The sequence below is a fragment of the Panthera tigris genome, chromosome C1 (genome assembly GCF_018350195.1).
Source record: "Panthera tigris isolate Pti1 chromosome C1, P.tigris_Pti1_mat1.1, whole genome shotgun sequence".
In the NCBI taxonomy this organism is placed as follows: Eukaryota; Metazoa; Chordata; class Mammalia; order Carnivora; family Felidae; genus Panthera; species Panthera tigris.
The window spans coordinates 44026409-44041896 of record NC_056667.1 but is presented as its reverse complement, the minus strand read 5'-3'; the positions used below and the strand labels follow the sequence as shown (position 1 = coordinate 44041896).

At 45.7% G+C, this 15488-nt stretch overlaps 1 protein-coding gene across 1 annotated transcript in view; it reads left to right on the top strand.

The window, feature by feature from the left end:
- Positions 1–15488, top strand: part of DHCR24 (24-dehydrocholesterol reductase) — a 28422-nt gene that overhangs the window by 976 nt on the left and 11958 nt on the right. The window contains exons 2-5 of the mRNA XM_042997307.1: positions 2641–2796; positions 10293–10398; positions 11081–11199; positions 12875–13138. Coding sequence (XP_042853241.1) covers positions 2641–2796; positions 10293–10398; positions 11081–11199; positions 12875–13138 — 645 coding nt within the window. The remainder of the gene's footprint in view (positions 1–2640; positions 2797–10292; positions 10399–11080; positions 11200–12874; positions 13139–15488) is intronic.

The window sequence follows — 15488 nt, the reverse complement described above, 5'->3', positions numbered from 1 at the left end:
CAGCCGCTGCTCACAGTGGAGCCTCCTTCTCCGTGCCCAGCGTTGGCATGAGCATCGGGTCTGGGCATTTTCTTGGCTCCCTCTGCCCCTGCTTATGTTCCTCTCTTAGGGGTGTTAGGTTGCAAGGAGCTTCTGTTTCCTGCCACCACCCTCACCGCAGGTGTAGCAGCCTCCATGTTCTGTTGGCGCAGGGCTGGGTGCTGCAAGCAAGAGTGGGAAGATGGATGCTGAGGGCCACTCCCATGAAGGATAAGACCTTGGACTGGGTGGCAGGATGCAGCGTCTGGAACTGCTTTGCGTGGGCTGCCCTGGCCTCAGTTGATCAGTCACAGCTCCAGAGCCCTGCCTACCCTCCCTTCCCAGCTGCACCCTCTTTCCTAGCTCTTTCCACTTGTTCAGATTCTCCATGTATTTGTCACCGTCCACCCCTCCTCCCCACCAATCAGAGTGTGAGCTCCTTGAAGGCAAGGACCGTTGTCCAACTCACATCGGGCCCATGGGGTCTGGCCCAGAGCAGCCCAGTGAGCGCTTGTTCACCTGAACGAAGCCATAGGGTTCACTGGACAGGAAGACAAGGGGCTTGCCCAAACCAGCCCACTGCCTTGGACCTGCCATGTGCCACCGCCTATGCCCCTGATGTCCATCGTTTCTAATCTCACAGCACCCCTGGTAGGTCTTATGCCTGTTTTACAGGTGGAAAAATTGAAGCTGAAGCCGTAGTGATGTGTCCAAGTGGATATAGCTAGTAAGTGGGGCTGGACCCCAGGTCAGCCTGGTTTTAGAGCCTGAACTCTGACCTATCTTCTTTCCCAGCCCTTTCCATTCCACCCAGAAGGTCTGGTTCTGTTGCCTCACACCTAGCTCGTGGTAACAGCCATCTGCCCAGCCACTTAAGTAGTTGCCCCTTATCTTGGCCGTCCCCACCTCTCTCTGGCACGTGGTCACAAGAACATTGCCTCCCTGCCCAGATTCTTGTTTGGTTCGCATCAGGATCCAGTCCAACCGGTGGTTCAGGCTTTAAAACCTCAGACTCACTTCCTGTGGCCCATCCGACGCACCCACAATTCATTTCCTGCATCGCTGAGTTTGAAGTCCTGGGACTGCAGAGTCAGGCAGGGGCAAGGCCTGCTTGATGGTGGAATCCCACCTCTCACCCCTTCACAGAAATCTCTTCCTCAGTAACCCCCCTCTGCTCGAACACCTCTGTTTCACAGGGTGCTCTGGCCTCTGATGGTAGGAAAGTTCTCCCCCATATTGAGCGGTTTGCCTCACAAACAGCTCTTGCTTCAATGCAACGTCCTCCACAACTTGGTTGCATGTGATAGGATCCAAACTCAGATTGGCCTGAACAAAAAGGGATTTTATTGGCCCAGGTCCTGAAAAGTCCAGGAGTAAAACTGGCTCAGGTATGACTGGATCCAGGATCGCCTGTCCCTAATCTCCCAACTCTCCATCCCTCTGCCATCTTTTGGCTCTGCTTTCCTCCCGGTTGACCTCATTCTCAGGGAGACCCGTTTCCCTGTGGAAACCCCAGCAGTTTCATCCAGCCAGCTCAGCAACCCCAGTAAAATGGGAGCGCCTCTCCTAGAACAGGTCTTACTGTCTTGACTGGGATCCTGGGCCCATCCCTGAACCTGTCACTATGGCCCGAAGGATGGAATCAGACCTCAGTCCTGTGCCCACCTTCTGGGGCAGGGCTAGACTCAGCATCACCTGGACCAAAGGAAGATGGGAATATTAGAAGCATATGATGAGGAAACGGGTGGTTGAAGCTCACAGCGACAGATGTCCTTCTCAGTAGGAAGGGGACACTTCCTCCCGTGTTCCTGATAGGCATGGCACCTCACCGTTTGCTCTCGGTGTTTTGTGTTCTGGTCACTTAGAGTAGAGGTTTTGCAAAGCTCTTCCTTCCATCGGATTGGTGGTCCTTCCCTGCCCCTACTCTCGCCCTTCAAGTGACAGGGGTTAACACACACACACACACACACACACACACACACACACACACATGCTTAGAACAGGGCTTGGCACATAATGAGCCTCAGTAATGAGTGTTAACTGTTATTCTGTTCTTGACCGTTAACACAAGCCCATCTATCTTTCCAGGTCTGAAGTTGGACAGTTCTGCCTGTGAATCTGGGCTCTGCCCTTCACTGGTTGATTGACCAAATTATTCTGCTTCTCGGTTTTCTCACCTACAAAAGAGGGCTGGTCATCCCGCCCTGCTGGGGTTGCTGGGAGAAGTAAAGTACCCACAGTGTACAGTGGGTGCCTGGCACAGTGGGGGCACCCAGTAGATGGTTTTCCCTTGTCAGGTTGTGTTATGACGGCTACAAAACCTTTCCCGAGCTTCCCAGTTAGAGTTGTTTCCATAGCACTTTGATCCTGTTTTTTAGCCCTTTCTTCATCCTGCTTTGGGGGTGTGGTAACACCTCGGCTTTTCTGTTGGCCACACTAGCCGGGGAGGTTTCAGAGGGAAAGGCCTGTGGGCCTGCCAGGGCCTGGCAGGATGCAGAGGCTCAGTAAATATTTGCTCACACGGGAAGGCGTCACTCCAGGCGCCCTCTCGTGAAAACAGGGCCGCGAGCTGCTCTGGGGACCCCTGGTGGGGCCAGCTCAGTCTCTGTCCCACTGTTGCAGGTGCGGGAATGGAAGGAGCAGGGCAGCAAGACTTTCATGTGCACGGGACGCCCCGGCTGGCTCACTGTCTCGCTGCGGGTCGGGAAGTACAAGAAGACACACAAAAACATCATGATCAACCTGATGGACATTCTGGAGGTGGACACCAAGAAACAGGTGAGGGTGCCACAGTTCCCTGGCTCGGGGAGCAGGTAGGGCACTACCCCTGGTGCAAGTGACTCACAGGGAGACAACTTCAACCAAGAAGACCCCGGCGGGGACGGGACCAAGACCCCTGGTCATCACAGAAGGCTCTGCCATCCTTCAAAACCTCATAGCTTTGGAAGAGATCAGTCATAGCCTTGTTCCCCAGGTGGGGCAAATTGAGCTCAGGGAGACCTGTTGATTGTCAGCAGTTCCATGGGAAGAAAGGATGGGGTAATCGTGGGCAAAGAGGAGAGAGAAAATGCAACCTATTATCCCTTCCCAGTAAGGAAGCATTCTGGTAAAAAATGGGCTTTGGAGGCGGCAAGGAGGAAGCGTGACCCACTTGCTAATAGACTTAGACATGTGCTTAATCTTTGTCCTGTCCAATGGTTTTTCTTGAAAACTGGCATAAGGAAAAAGGAAATAAGTCTAAATCAAAGACAGCACAGGGGGATTGTATCACTTCTTCCTTCCTTCCTACCTTCCTTCCTTCCTTCCTTCGCTTCTTCCCTTTCTCCCTCTCTCTTTTCTTTCCTTTCCTTTTTTCTTTACTTCCTTCCTTCTTTCCTTTCTCTCTCTTTCTTTCTCTCTCTTTCCCTCCCTCCCTTCTTCTCTTTCTGTCACAATTTTATTTCTAATGGAAGATCACACAATACCCTAGTAGTAGGGAGTTATTAGATATGGTATATCCACACTATGGCATTTTGTTGTGAGGCCTTGGCCATGTTGCTTAATGTCCCTGTGTCTTTTCTTTTTTCGTAAGCAGCTTTATTGATATATACTTGATATGAAATAGTGCACAGGTGTCCAATGACAATAAATTGTGGCATATGTATGCACAATCAAGACAATGAACATACCCATTGCCCCCAGAAGTTTCCTTGTGCCCCTTGGGAATCCCTTGTTTAGCCCCCTACCTGCCCTTTCCCCCCACATTCCTAGGCAAATAATGGCCTGCTTTGTATCACTAGTTTGTATTTCGAGTTTTATATAAATGGCATCAGGCATTAGGTACTCTTTTTTATTTTGTCTGACAACTTTCACTCAGCATAATTTTTTTTTAATGATTATTTATTTTTGAGGGGGGGGAGGGGCAGAGAGAGGGAGACACAGAGTCTGAAGCAGGCTCCAGGCTCTAAGCTGTCAGCACAGAGCCTGACTCGGGGCTCAAACCCACAAACCAGGAGATCATGACCTGAGCCGAAGTCAGACACTCAACCAACTGAGCACTCAGGTGCCCCTCACTCAGCATAGTAATTTTGAGATACATCCATGTTGAAGCAAGTATCAGAAGTGCGTTCTGTTTTACTGATGAGTAGTATTCCATTGTTTATATAGATCACAGTTTCTTTACCCATTCACTTATCGATGGACATTTGGGTTGTTTCCAGTTTGGGGCAATTACCGAGTGGCTAGGAGCATTTGTGTACCGTCTCTGTATGGACCTAAACTTTCTTTTGGGTAAATACCTGGAAGTGGGATAGCTGGATCCTATGATGGGAGTATGGTTAACTTTTTAAGAAATGGTTAAATTGTTTTCTAAAGCGGTTGTCGCATTTCACATTCCCACGAGCGTTCCAGTGGCTCCACATCATCATAAACTTGGTGTGGTTGGTCTTAATCCTAATGGGTGTGTAGTGGTAGCTCATTGTGGTTTAACTTCCATTTTCCTAATGACTGATGATGGGCATCTTTCCATGTGCATACTTGCCATTTGTGTATCTTTTTTGGTGAAGTGCCTGTTCAAATCTTAGGCTGAGTCTTTTTATTGGGTTGCTTTCCTATTATATATTCTAGAAACAAGTCCTTCTTCAGATACACAATTTGCAAATATTTTCTCCAGTTTTTGACTTCTTTTGAAAACCAGAGTTAACTTTGGAGTTCAGTATATTAATTTCTTTCATAGGTTGTATTTGTGATGTCTTATTTAAGAAGTCTTGCCCTAGTCCTATGTTTTCTTCTAGAAGTATTATAGTTTTCTGTTTTACATTTAAGACCTTGATCCATTTGGAGTTAATTTTTGCATATGGTATCAAATGTGGGTGAAAAAATATTTTTTTGTATGTGGATTTCCTGTTGTTCTAGCCCCTTTTGTTGAAGAGATAATCTTTTCTCCACTGAATTGGCTTTGCTCCTTTGTTGAAAATCATTGTCCATATACGTAGATCTGTTTCTAGAATCTTCTGTTCTGTTGATCTGTTTGCCCATCTGTATGCCAATACCATACTGTCTCGATTGCTGTCGCCTTATAATAAGTCCCTAAGAATGAGTTGGGAAGTATTCCTTCCTTTTCATTTTTCTGGAGGAGTTTGTATAAAATTGGTATTATTTCTTCATGCAGTAATTAGTAGAATTAACAGTGAAACCATCTGGGCCTGGATTTTTCTTTGTGAGCAAGTTTTTATCTACAAAATAAAAATTTATAATAGCACTATGGCTCTTCAGTTTGTTTCTTCTTGGTGAGCTTGGTAGTTTGTGTCTCTAAAGCTGTTTGTCTATTTCAAGTTGTATAATGAATTGACACTAGGTTATTCATAATACTCCCCTACTGTCTTTTGAACACCTGTAGAATCTGTAGTGATGCCACATGTTTCATTCCTGATATTGGTCATTTGTGACTCTTCTTCCGTACCAGTCTAGCTAGAGGTTAGTCAACTATACTGATCTCACAGAAGTGGCTTCGGTTTCATTGATTTTTCTCTACTTTTGGTTTGTTTGTTTTCTATTTCATTGACTTCTGCTTTGATCTTTGTTAATTCCTTTCTTTTACTTACTTTGCATTTAATTTTACACTTAATTTGGTCTAGTTTTTTTTAAGTTGAAAGCTGAGGTAATTGATTTAGGCCTTTTTTTCTAATATAGATGTTTAGTGCTATAAATTTTCCCCCTAAGCACAGTTTTAAAACAATCCCACAAATTTTGAATCTTTTCACATTCATTTAGTTCAAAATACTTTCTGGTTTCTCTTTTTTCTTTTTTTTAAGAGAGGGAGTGAGCGTGTGCACAGGCGAGAAGCAGAGAGAGAGGGAAAGAGAATGTTAAGCAGGCTCCACGCTCAGTGCAGAGTCTGACGTGGGGCTCAATCCCACGACCCTGGGATTATGACCTGAGCTGAGATCAAGGGCCAGACACTCAACCGACTGAGCCACCCAGGCATCCCTGGTTTTCCTTTTGATATTGCTTTCACTCATGGGTTATTTAGAAGCATGTTATTCAGTTTCCAAATATTTGGGAATTTCCCAGAGATCTTTCTATTACCGATTTCTAATTTAATTCGGTTATGGTTAGAAAACATACTTTATATGATTAGAATCCTTTTCAGCTTACTGAGACTTACTTTATTGCCCAGAATATGGGCTATGCCCAGAAAATGTTCCATGTGCATTTTTTTTAACACATACTCTGCTCTTTAGGGTGGCATGTCAGTTAGGTCAAGTTTGTTGATTCAAGTTTGTTGTTCCAAGCTTTCTATATTCTTACAAATCTTCTCTCTGTGCTATCAATTATTGAAAGAGAGATATTGAAATCTCTGCCTGTGATTGTGGATTTAGTTCTCTTAGAGCTCCGTCAGGTTTTGCTTCATGTATTTTGAAGCTCTGCTAATAGGTATATAAATGTTTAGGATTTTTATGTCCTCTTGATTGAATGATTTATGTCCTCTTGATGAATCCCTTTATCATTATGAAATGACTGATTTTATTCCTAGTTATCTTCTTTGAGATCTACTTTATCTGATATGATTAATAAAGTCATTTCATCTCTCTCTTGACTAGTGGTAGCATGGTGTCCACTTATATTTAAAGCGTGCTCCTTACAGGCAACATATAGTTAGATATTGCTTTTTAATCTGATCTGACAATCTCTGCCTTTTAATTGAGACGTTAAAGCCATTTTTATTTAATGCCATTATCAATAAGGTTTGATTTAAATCTGTCACCTTGTTCTTTGTCTTCTATTTGTCCCTTTGTTCTTTGTTCCTATTTTCTATTTTTTTTTTTTTTTTTTTGTCTTCTTTTGGATTATGGAATCATTTTTGTAATCCTGTTTTAACTCTTTGGTTGGCTTACCTGTAACTTTATGTTTTGTTCTTTTGGCGGTTGTTTTAGGATTTATAGTTTGCACTTTACTTAGCCCAGTCTACCTTCAAATGATAGCATCCTATGTCATGTATATTGTAAGAGTCTTGCATTAAAGTACTTCCGGTTCTCTTCTTTCCACCTTTGTGCTATCGTTGTCATACTTTTATATGTTGAAAACCCCAGAGTACATTATTATTTAAAAGTCTGTTATCTTTCGAAGAAATATAAATAATAAGAAAAAATCTTATATACTTACCGATGTAGTTACCATTTCTTCATTCCCTTGTGTTTCCATCTGGTTTCATTTTCTTTCTGCCTGAAGGAATTCCTTCAACATTTCTTGTGTGGTGATTTTGCTGGTGATGAAGCTTTTAGCTATTGTAATGTCTGAAAATATTTTTCTTGTTTTTGCCTTCATTTCCTTTACATTTCTTTTTTATTTTGGGGAACTACATATAACATAAAATTTCTCATCTTAACCTATTTTGTTGTCGGTGGGGAGAGGGGCAGAGAGAGAGAGGGAGGGAGAGAATCTTAAGCAGGTTCCATGCCCAACGTGGAGCCCAATGCAGGGCTTGGTCTCACGACCCTGAGCTGAAATCAAGGCAGACGCTTAACCAGCAGACACACCCAGTTGCCAAACCATATTTTTTAAGTAGGCTCCATGCCCAATATGGGTCTTGAACTCACGACCCTGAGATCAAGAGCCACATGCTCCACAGACTGAGCCCACCAGGCGCCACAGTCATCTTAACTGTTTCTCAGCATACACTGAACAAATTCTATCTTTGTGATTTTGGCTACTCAGTGTACCTCATAAGTGGAATCATACAGTATTTGTTTTTTTGTGCCTATCTATTTTGCTTAGTGTAATGTCCTTAAGGTTCATTCATCTTATAGCATATTGCAGAATTTTCTTCCTTTTAAAGGGTGAACAATATTTCATTGTGTGTGTGTGTATACAGACACCACATTTTGCTTATCCATTAATGTGTTGATGGACATTGGGTTGTTCCCATGTTTTAGCTATTGTGAATACTGCCACTAGGAATGTGGATGTACCAATACCTTTTCAAGTCCCGCATTCAATTCTTTCGGGTATATAGCCAAAAGTGGGATTGCTGGATCGTATGGTAATTCTATGGTTAATCTTTTTTGAGGACCTGCCATACTGTTTTCCACAGCAGCTATACCATTTTACATTCCCACCAACAGTACACCAGGGTTTTAATTTCTCCACATCTTCACCATCACGTGTTATTTTCCAGGTTTTTGTTTGTTTTGTTTTTTGATAATCCATCCTAACACATTTTAGGTTGCCTTCATTTTTGAAAGTTGTTTTCACTGGGTATGAAATTCTAGACTGATAGGGTTTTTTTTCGCTGTAAGTTAAAGATGCTTCACTGTCTTCTTTCCTGCATTGTTTCCAACAAAGCAACCTCTCATTCTGATCTTTGTTCCTCTACGTGGAACATGTCTTTTTTATTTCGGGCTGCTTCTAAGATTTTATCATTAGTTTTGAGCAATTTTATTATGATGCCCCTTGGTATAGTTTTTTTTCCTAACTCTTATGCTTGGGATCCATTATAATTTTCACCAAATTTGGAAAATGTGGGGGTCATTATTTCTTCAAGTGTTTTTTTCTGTCTCCTGCTCTCCTTTGAGGACTGTCACACATCTATGAGACCTCTTAAAGTTGTTCCAGGGCTCAGCTCACTGATACACTGTAAACATTGTAAAAAAATTTTTCTTTGGGTGTTTCCTTTAGGAGAGTTCGAATTGCTGTGTCCTTGAGTGCACTGCTCTTTTTTCCTGCAGTGTCTACTTTGCTGTTGATCCCAGCCAGTGTATCTTTCATCTCCAATGTTGTTTTCATTTCTAGAAGTTTGATTAGGATCTTTTTACTGTCTTTTTAACATCTCTACTTAATTTTTTGAATATAGGGAATATAGTAATATAATTACTGGTTTATAACAATTATGGTAATGTTCTTGTTTGCTAATTTTAATATCTCTGCCAAATCTGGGCCTATTTTATCAAAACAGATTGATTGATTTTCCTCCTTTTATGAGTCAAATCCTCCTGCCTCTTTGCATACCTGGTAAACTTCGACTGGGTTCTAGACATTGTGAATTTTACCTTGTTGGGTGCTGAATATTTTTGTGTTCCTGTAACTCTTCTTGAGCTTTGTTCTGGGACACAGCTATGTTACTGGGAAATAGTTTGATCCTCTTGAGTCTGGATTTTTCAGGTGGGGTCAAAGCAGCGGGTAATCTAAGGATAGTTCTTCCCCATTGCTGAGGCAAGGTCATACTCTCCCCATTGCCTTATGAACCCTGAGGTTCTCCAGTCTGCCTTGTGAGAACAGATATTCTTTCCTTCCCTGGGCAAGCCCTTGGCATTGTTGCCACTTTCCCGAGCCTCAGCCTCAGGTAACTTCCTTACGTGTATGCACTGATCATACTTCATTGAACGCTCGGTAGGGATCCTTTGCGGTTCTTCGAAGTTTTCTCTGTGCCGTTCTCCCCTCCAGTGCTCTGTCCTGCAAACTCGATTCACCTTGGTCTTCTGCGGCTCTCAACACAGAGTTCACTGGGCTCCACTGCCTTTCCCCTCCCTGCACTGCCTGATTCCAGGGAATTAGGCTGGGCGTTCACAGAGCTCCCTTTGTTTCCTGCCTCCCAGGGTCATTAACATCATTGCCCAATGTCCACGATGTTGAAACTCTCGTTTTGCTTATTTTGTCTGCTTCCTGCTTTCAGGCAGCAGGGTAAATCTGGTCCCTGTTGCTCCATCTGGACTAGAAGCAGAAGTACACGTTGGCATGTTAATGTGTCTATTAAAAATTGTGTTTTCCAAGAATATTTAATGGCAAGGGATGATGGTCATAGTGTTAAATTTTAAAAAGCAAAGCAGAAAAATATGTGTATGCGTGCCTGAATTTGTGTGTTATGTGTGCGTTACATTACGACATGCAAAATAGCCATACATGCTGTGGAAAAAGACTGAAAGTAAACACACTCCAGTATTAACACTGATAGCTAGGATGACACGAAGAAGTAGGATGGATGATTTTTGTCTGCATCATATATGCTGTTTCTTTCAAATAAATGAGCACTTCTTCTATAATCTCAAAGAAAAATAATCTAAGTATTAAGTGTAACGATATTTGAAAGGACGAGATTAAACACTAGCAAACCCAGCACCAGAAACCCCATTCACTGTAACGAAAGCTAGTGTCATATTCTAGAAGGAGGCCATAAGCGGCATGTAGAAATCTTGTGTGATTGTGTGAGAAGATTTGGGATGATACCTTCTGTGTGGAGAAGCCCCCAGTGGCCCTTGCAGCCTCCTTGTGACCCAGGGTCTCTCTTCTTGTATCAACAGATTGTCCGTGTGGAACCCTTGGTGACCATGGGTCAGGTGACTTCCCTGCTGACCTCCATTGGCTGGACCCTGCCTGTGTTGCCCGAGCTGGATGACCTCACAGTGGGTGAGGACTATAGGGTCAGAGCTGAGGCACCGTGTTGGTTCAGGGGCCGCCACTATTCCATCCGTGACAGAAACCACCATCTCTTTCCACCTAGCCCCAAAGGCAGGGCGTTCGCTGCCTACCTTTCCATCTCTGAGCAGCTCAGGTTATTAGGCAGCACCTTCTCCTCTCTGGTGCAAATCTGCGTCCCTGTGACTCATGTCTGTTATTCCAGTTCTGCCTTGTAGAGTGAACACAATAAGTCTAGTCTCTCTCTTCTTCCTCAGGATTCATGATCCCCAAAGCTTTTCCTTTCCAGGGCAAACACCTTTAGCTCCTGTAACTATTCCCACAGAGCACGGCATCCTGCCACCCAGACAACCCCCCTTTTCATCAAGGTCCCTCTTAAGATGAATGAACATGGTTTTCTAAGCTGGGTCTGGCCAGAGGTGAGGGTGTGAACGCCTTTCACAGGCTCTCACATCCGTTCCCCTACGCTGGGAAAGCCCTCAGGTCCTGTCCTAGCTCCTCCTTCCCTCTCCTCTCCAGATCCAAAGAGATGGGAAATCTATCCCAAGCAGCCAGCCCTGTCACGTCTCCCTTGTGCTGTGAGCAACTCCAGCTCCCATGAAGTGCCCTTTACCCAATCCCCCTTGAACCTACACCCCGCAGCTCTGCCTGGCTAACACACGTGTCTCTGCAGGGGGCTTGATCATGGGCACGGGCATTGAGTCATCATCGCACAAGTACGGTCTGTTCCAACACATCTGCACCGCCTACGAGCTGGTCCTGGCTGACGGCAGCTTTGTGCGATGCACACCGGTGAGTTCAGAGACGGGGGACATCCCACCAGCCTGCCCTGGGCATCAAGGGTCCAGGGGTTGGGGAGGGAGGGACCCTGGGGATGCTTCACTTCAAACACACCTTTTCGGTCTGGGTCTGTATTCATAATAATCACAAAGATTGATATAGCCCCTTACACGTGCTCAAATACTATTATAAATGCTTCATATGTATTAAGCCATCTAATCCTTCGATAACTTCCTGAGGTAACATTATTAGTCACATCTTATAGATAGGAAACTAAAACACAAAGAGGTTGATAAACCTTCCTGGGACACACAGCGAGGAAATCCCACACAGCTGGGATTCAAACCCAGAATATCAGGCGCCCAGATCAATGCCCTTAACAATTTATCACTCCGTTCTGCCTCTCTCAGGGAAGTCAGGCCTGAGCCACAAAGCTCTATGCCATATGCTGTGAGGTCTAACTGAAAGTGGCAAGAGGGGTGGTTTGGAAAAAATAAAAGATAATTCTGCCCGGAGTGGGATGCAAACATTTAAGGTGTTTTACCCTAATGAGCGGGACAGGATTGAGACTTTAAACAAACTCAGATTGCCAAGCCTATCTAAGGGGCCCCTGGATGGTAGGGACAGAGTGACTCTTTAAAGGAAGATGGTTCAGAGAGTGACCAGGGTCGGTGGTCCCACGGAAGAGAGTCCGGGGCAGGCTTGAGAGCACTGGTCTCAGACAAGGATTCACACCAATTCAGCACGTTTTCTGAAACACTTGCCTGGGCCCAGCCTTCCAACCTTGTTTATTACCAGCAGAGAAAGGAGACGAACATTCGAGAATCACTCCCCTTCTCTGAGGCCCATTTTCCTCACCTGACAAATGCATCATCAGGAGCTGATGGTAGATGCCAGATGTGAAGCTCCTAATGTAGAGGCTGGGTACCCGGCAGATACCCAGTTATTACAGCTGCTGTCTGACAGTGTAGCGAGGCGGGGGCCCAGATGGCCCACGTCCACTGTTGCAGAGACTTCTGCCAGCCTGCTGCCGAGCTCCCCCGCTCCAGTCCCCTGCCCCAATGCACCCCACCCCGCCCGCACCAAGTGCATACAGCATGAGCAGTGACCCCACGGGACTGTCCTCTTGGGTAAGGGCCAGACAAAGCTAGACGTTTTCAAAAAGCGCTTGGTTAAAACCAAAGAATCTGAATTAGAATGACCAGATGAGCAGTCTCCAAGACAAATACCGAAACGAGAAATGATAAGGTTAGAAGCGGATTGCAGAACCAGATGAGGTCTTGCGGGAAGAACGCTGGGTCGGGACTTAGGTGACCCTGCCTGAGCCGTGGTATCCCTGTGCTGACTTGTGGGATGCCTCGGGTCACATGGGAAGCCATGCCACTTCTTAGAGCCTCACTTTCCTTACTGTTCAAGTGGGAATGTGAGTGCTCTGGGCTGCCAGGGCGGGGCTGGGGGGTGGGGTAGGAGGAGGTTGGATTTCACAGCTAATGGACTGCGAAAGCCTTGTAGGTTTGAGGAATGGCCCATTTTGATGTTTCTGGGCTCCTTACTCGGGTTCACACGATGAGATAGTGACAGCAGGAACTTAGCCGAGGCCCTGGGTCCTTTGCACCCCGTTGGCTGTGTGCCATGGCGTGGGGTCCGGGGATTCAGCCTCTCAGCATGTGTTGACTCTGACTCACAGTCGGAAAACTCAGACCTGTTCTACGCTGTGCCGTGGTCCTGTGGGACCCTGGGCTTCCTGGTGGCCGCCGAGATCCGCATCATCCCCGCCAAGAAGTACATCAAGCTGAGGTTTGAGCCAGTGCGTGGCCTGGAGGCTATCTGTGACAAGTTCACCCGTGAGTCCCAGCGGCCGGAGAACCACTTCGTGGAAGGACTGCTCTACTCCCTGGATGAGGCCGTCATCATGACAGGGGTCATGACAGACGAGGCAGAGCCCAGCAAGGTAGGCCAGGGTGTCAGCTGCCAAGGACCAAGGACCAAGGACCAAGGCCCGGGGAGAAGGAAGGCCTGGGTGGGCTGGGGCTGAGCCTGTTCCCCCACCCTGACCCTGGCAGCACATTCTTTGAGGCTGTGGCCTTGGTCAGCCCACCTGGGGTTTGGACCCTGAGATCTAAAGTCAGAGCTGTCTGGGGCCCCTGGGTGGCTCAGTCAGTTAAGCGTCCGACTTCAGCTCGGGTCACGACCTCACGGTTCTGTGCTGAAAGCTCAGAGCCTGGGGCCTGCTTCACATTCTGGATCTCCCTCGCTCTCTGTCCCTCCCCCGCTCATTCTGTCTCTGTCTCTCAAAAATAAATAAATGTAAAAAAAAAAAAAAATTAAAGTCAGAGCTGTCTGAGGGATGGAAGCATCCATTTACTCTGCCCTGACCCCCTGCCAGATACGTGTGTGTCTCTTGATAGGTGTAACCTTTATCTTCACTGCAACCCCACTATATACATGAGGAAACCGAGGCTCTGAGAAGTCACGTAAACATCCCCCAATGCAGAACCGAGATTTGAAGGATGGATTTGATGCCTCGGAATCTGGATTGATAGCCTAAGTTTAATCTATAATTTTTTTTTTTTAATTTTTTTTTTTTTTTTTTTTTTGGGACAGAGAGAGACAGAGCATGAGCGGGGGAGGGGCAGAGAGAGAGGGAGACACAGAACCGGAAACAGGCTCTAGGCTCTGAGCCATCAGCCCAGAGCCCGACGCGGGGCTCGAACTCACAGACCGCGAAATCGTGACCTGGCTGAAGTCGGACGCTTAACCGACTGCGCCACCCAGGCGCCCCTAATCTATAATTTTTAATAGCAGCTTTTTCGGGATTTGTATTCCTGAGAGACTTGGAAAGTGTAAATGAGTGAAAGGAAGGAAAAGACCCAACCTGTCTAGAATATGTTATTCTACCCATAACAATATTGAAGTGTATAAAGAAAAAGGAAAAGTTAAAGTGGGTCTCTTTACCCAGGCTCACTCCCAGAGCAGCTACTTGTAACACTGTGCATTCTTTTTTTTTTTTTTTTGAGAGAAAGAGAGAGTGCACGGGGAGGGGCAGAGAGAGAGGGAGAGAGAGAATCCTAAGCAGACAGAATCCTCTGCACTAACGGTGCAGGGCCCGACTCGGGGCTTAAACTCACAAACCAAGAGATCACGACCTGAGCCGAAATCACGAGTCCAACGCTCAACCGACTGAGCCACGCAGGCACCCCATCCCTGAGCATTCTTCAAGGTGTGTGCTCGTGTGCACGTGGACGTGCCCTCCTTTCATGCCATGGTGTCCCGCGATTGCATGTAAATATTTGACCCAACCCATTGCTCAGCGATGAACATTTATCCTGCTTCAGGTGTTTTGCTCTTACAAATAAGATTGCATCAAAGATTCTCTGCCATCTCTCCTTGGCCTCTTGTGCAAGCAGTTCTGTGGGATTGAGTCCAAAATTTGGAATTCCTGACTTAAGGGTTTGAGCATATTAAATACTGACAGCTACAAGCAAACAGCCCTTCAGGAAAGTTGTGCTTCTGTCCGCTTCTGGTGACGGCGTGTGACAGTGCCTTTCCCCCACCTTCTTGCCAGCACTGGATAGGATCGCGCCTTCATTTTGGCCAATCTGATAGGGTTAAAAATAGCATCTCGTTTTATTTTGCAGCTTTCGGGTCACGTTCGAGGTTAGAACATCTCTTTGTCCGGTTTTTCAGTTTGTTTGTCCTCAGCTGTGGTCGCCTGTTCAAATCGGCATTTTCTGGTTTAGTGTGATGTATGCATTTCTCCACGCAGTTACGTTGCCTTCAAAACGGTCATTTCATGACTGCTGAACATTGTGTTGAGCTAATGCCCTGTCATTTACTAAACCGTCGCCACACAATTGGAAATAAGTTGCTTCCAGTCTTTCCTTATTTTAGTTCATGTAGCCATGAATATCTTTTGTCTGTGAAGGGAAGAATATCTGAAAGTACAACGAAGGATAGGTACTCTTCAGCCTCCTGATCTATACCGGTATACTTAAAACATTTTAAAATTGTAAAGGACTGAAAATCATCTGGTACAGTTCCCTCTCTAAACAAAGAAACGAGGCTCAGAGAGGGAAAGAGACTTCTCTGAGTCCACCCAGCTAGCATGGGGCAAATTTAAATTCAGGTCTCTGACTCCTAGTTCAGTGTTATAATTTAGCATCATTCACGTTGACTGCTGTGCCCTGTGCGCGGGCGCCGTGCCGGGCACTTGCCACGTTGTCTCTTCTCGTCTCCCAACCACTCCAGGGCGGGTAATGGCTCCATTTTGCTGGAGGAAGTATACAGTGCTGAAAGCAAGG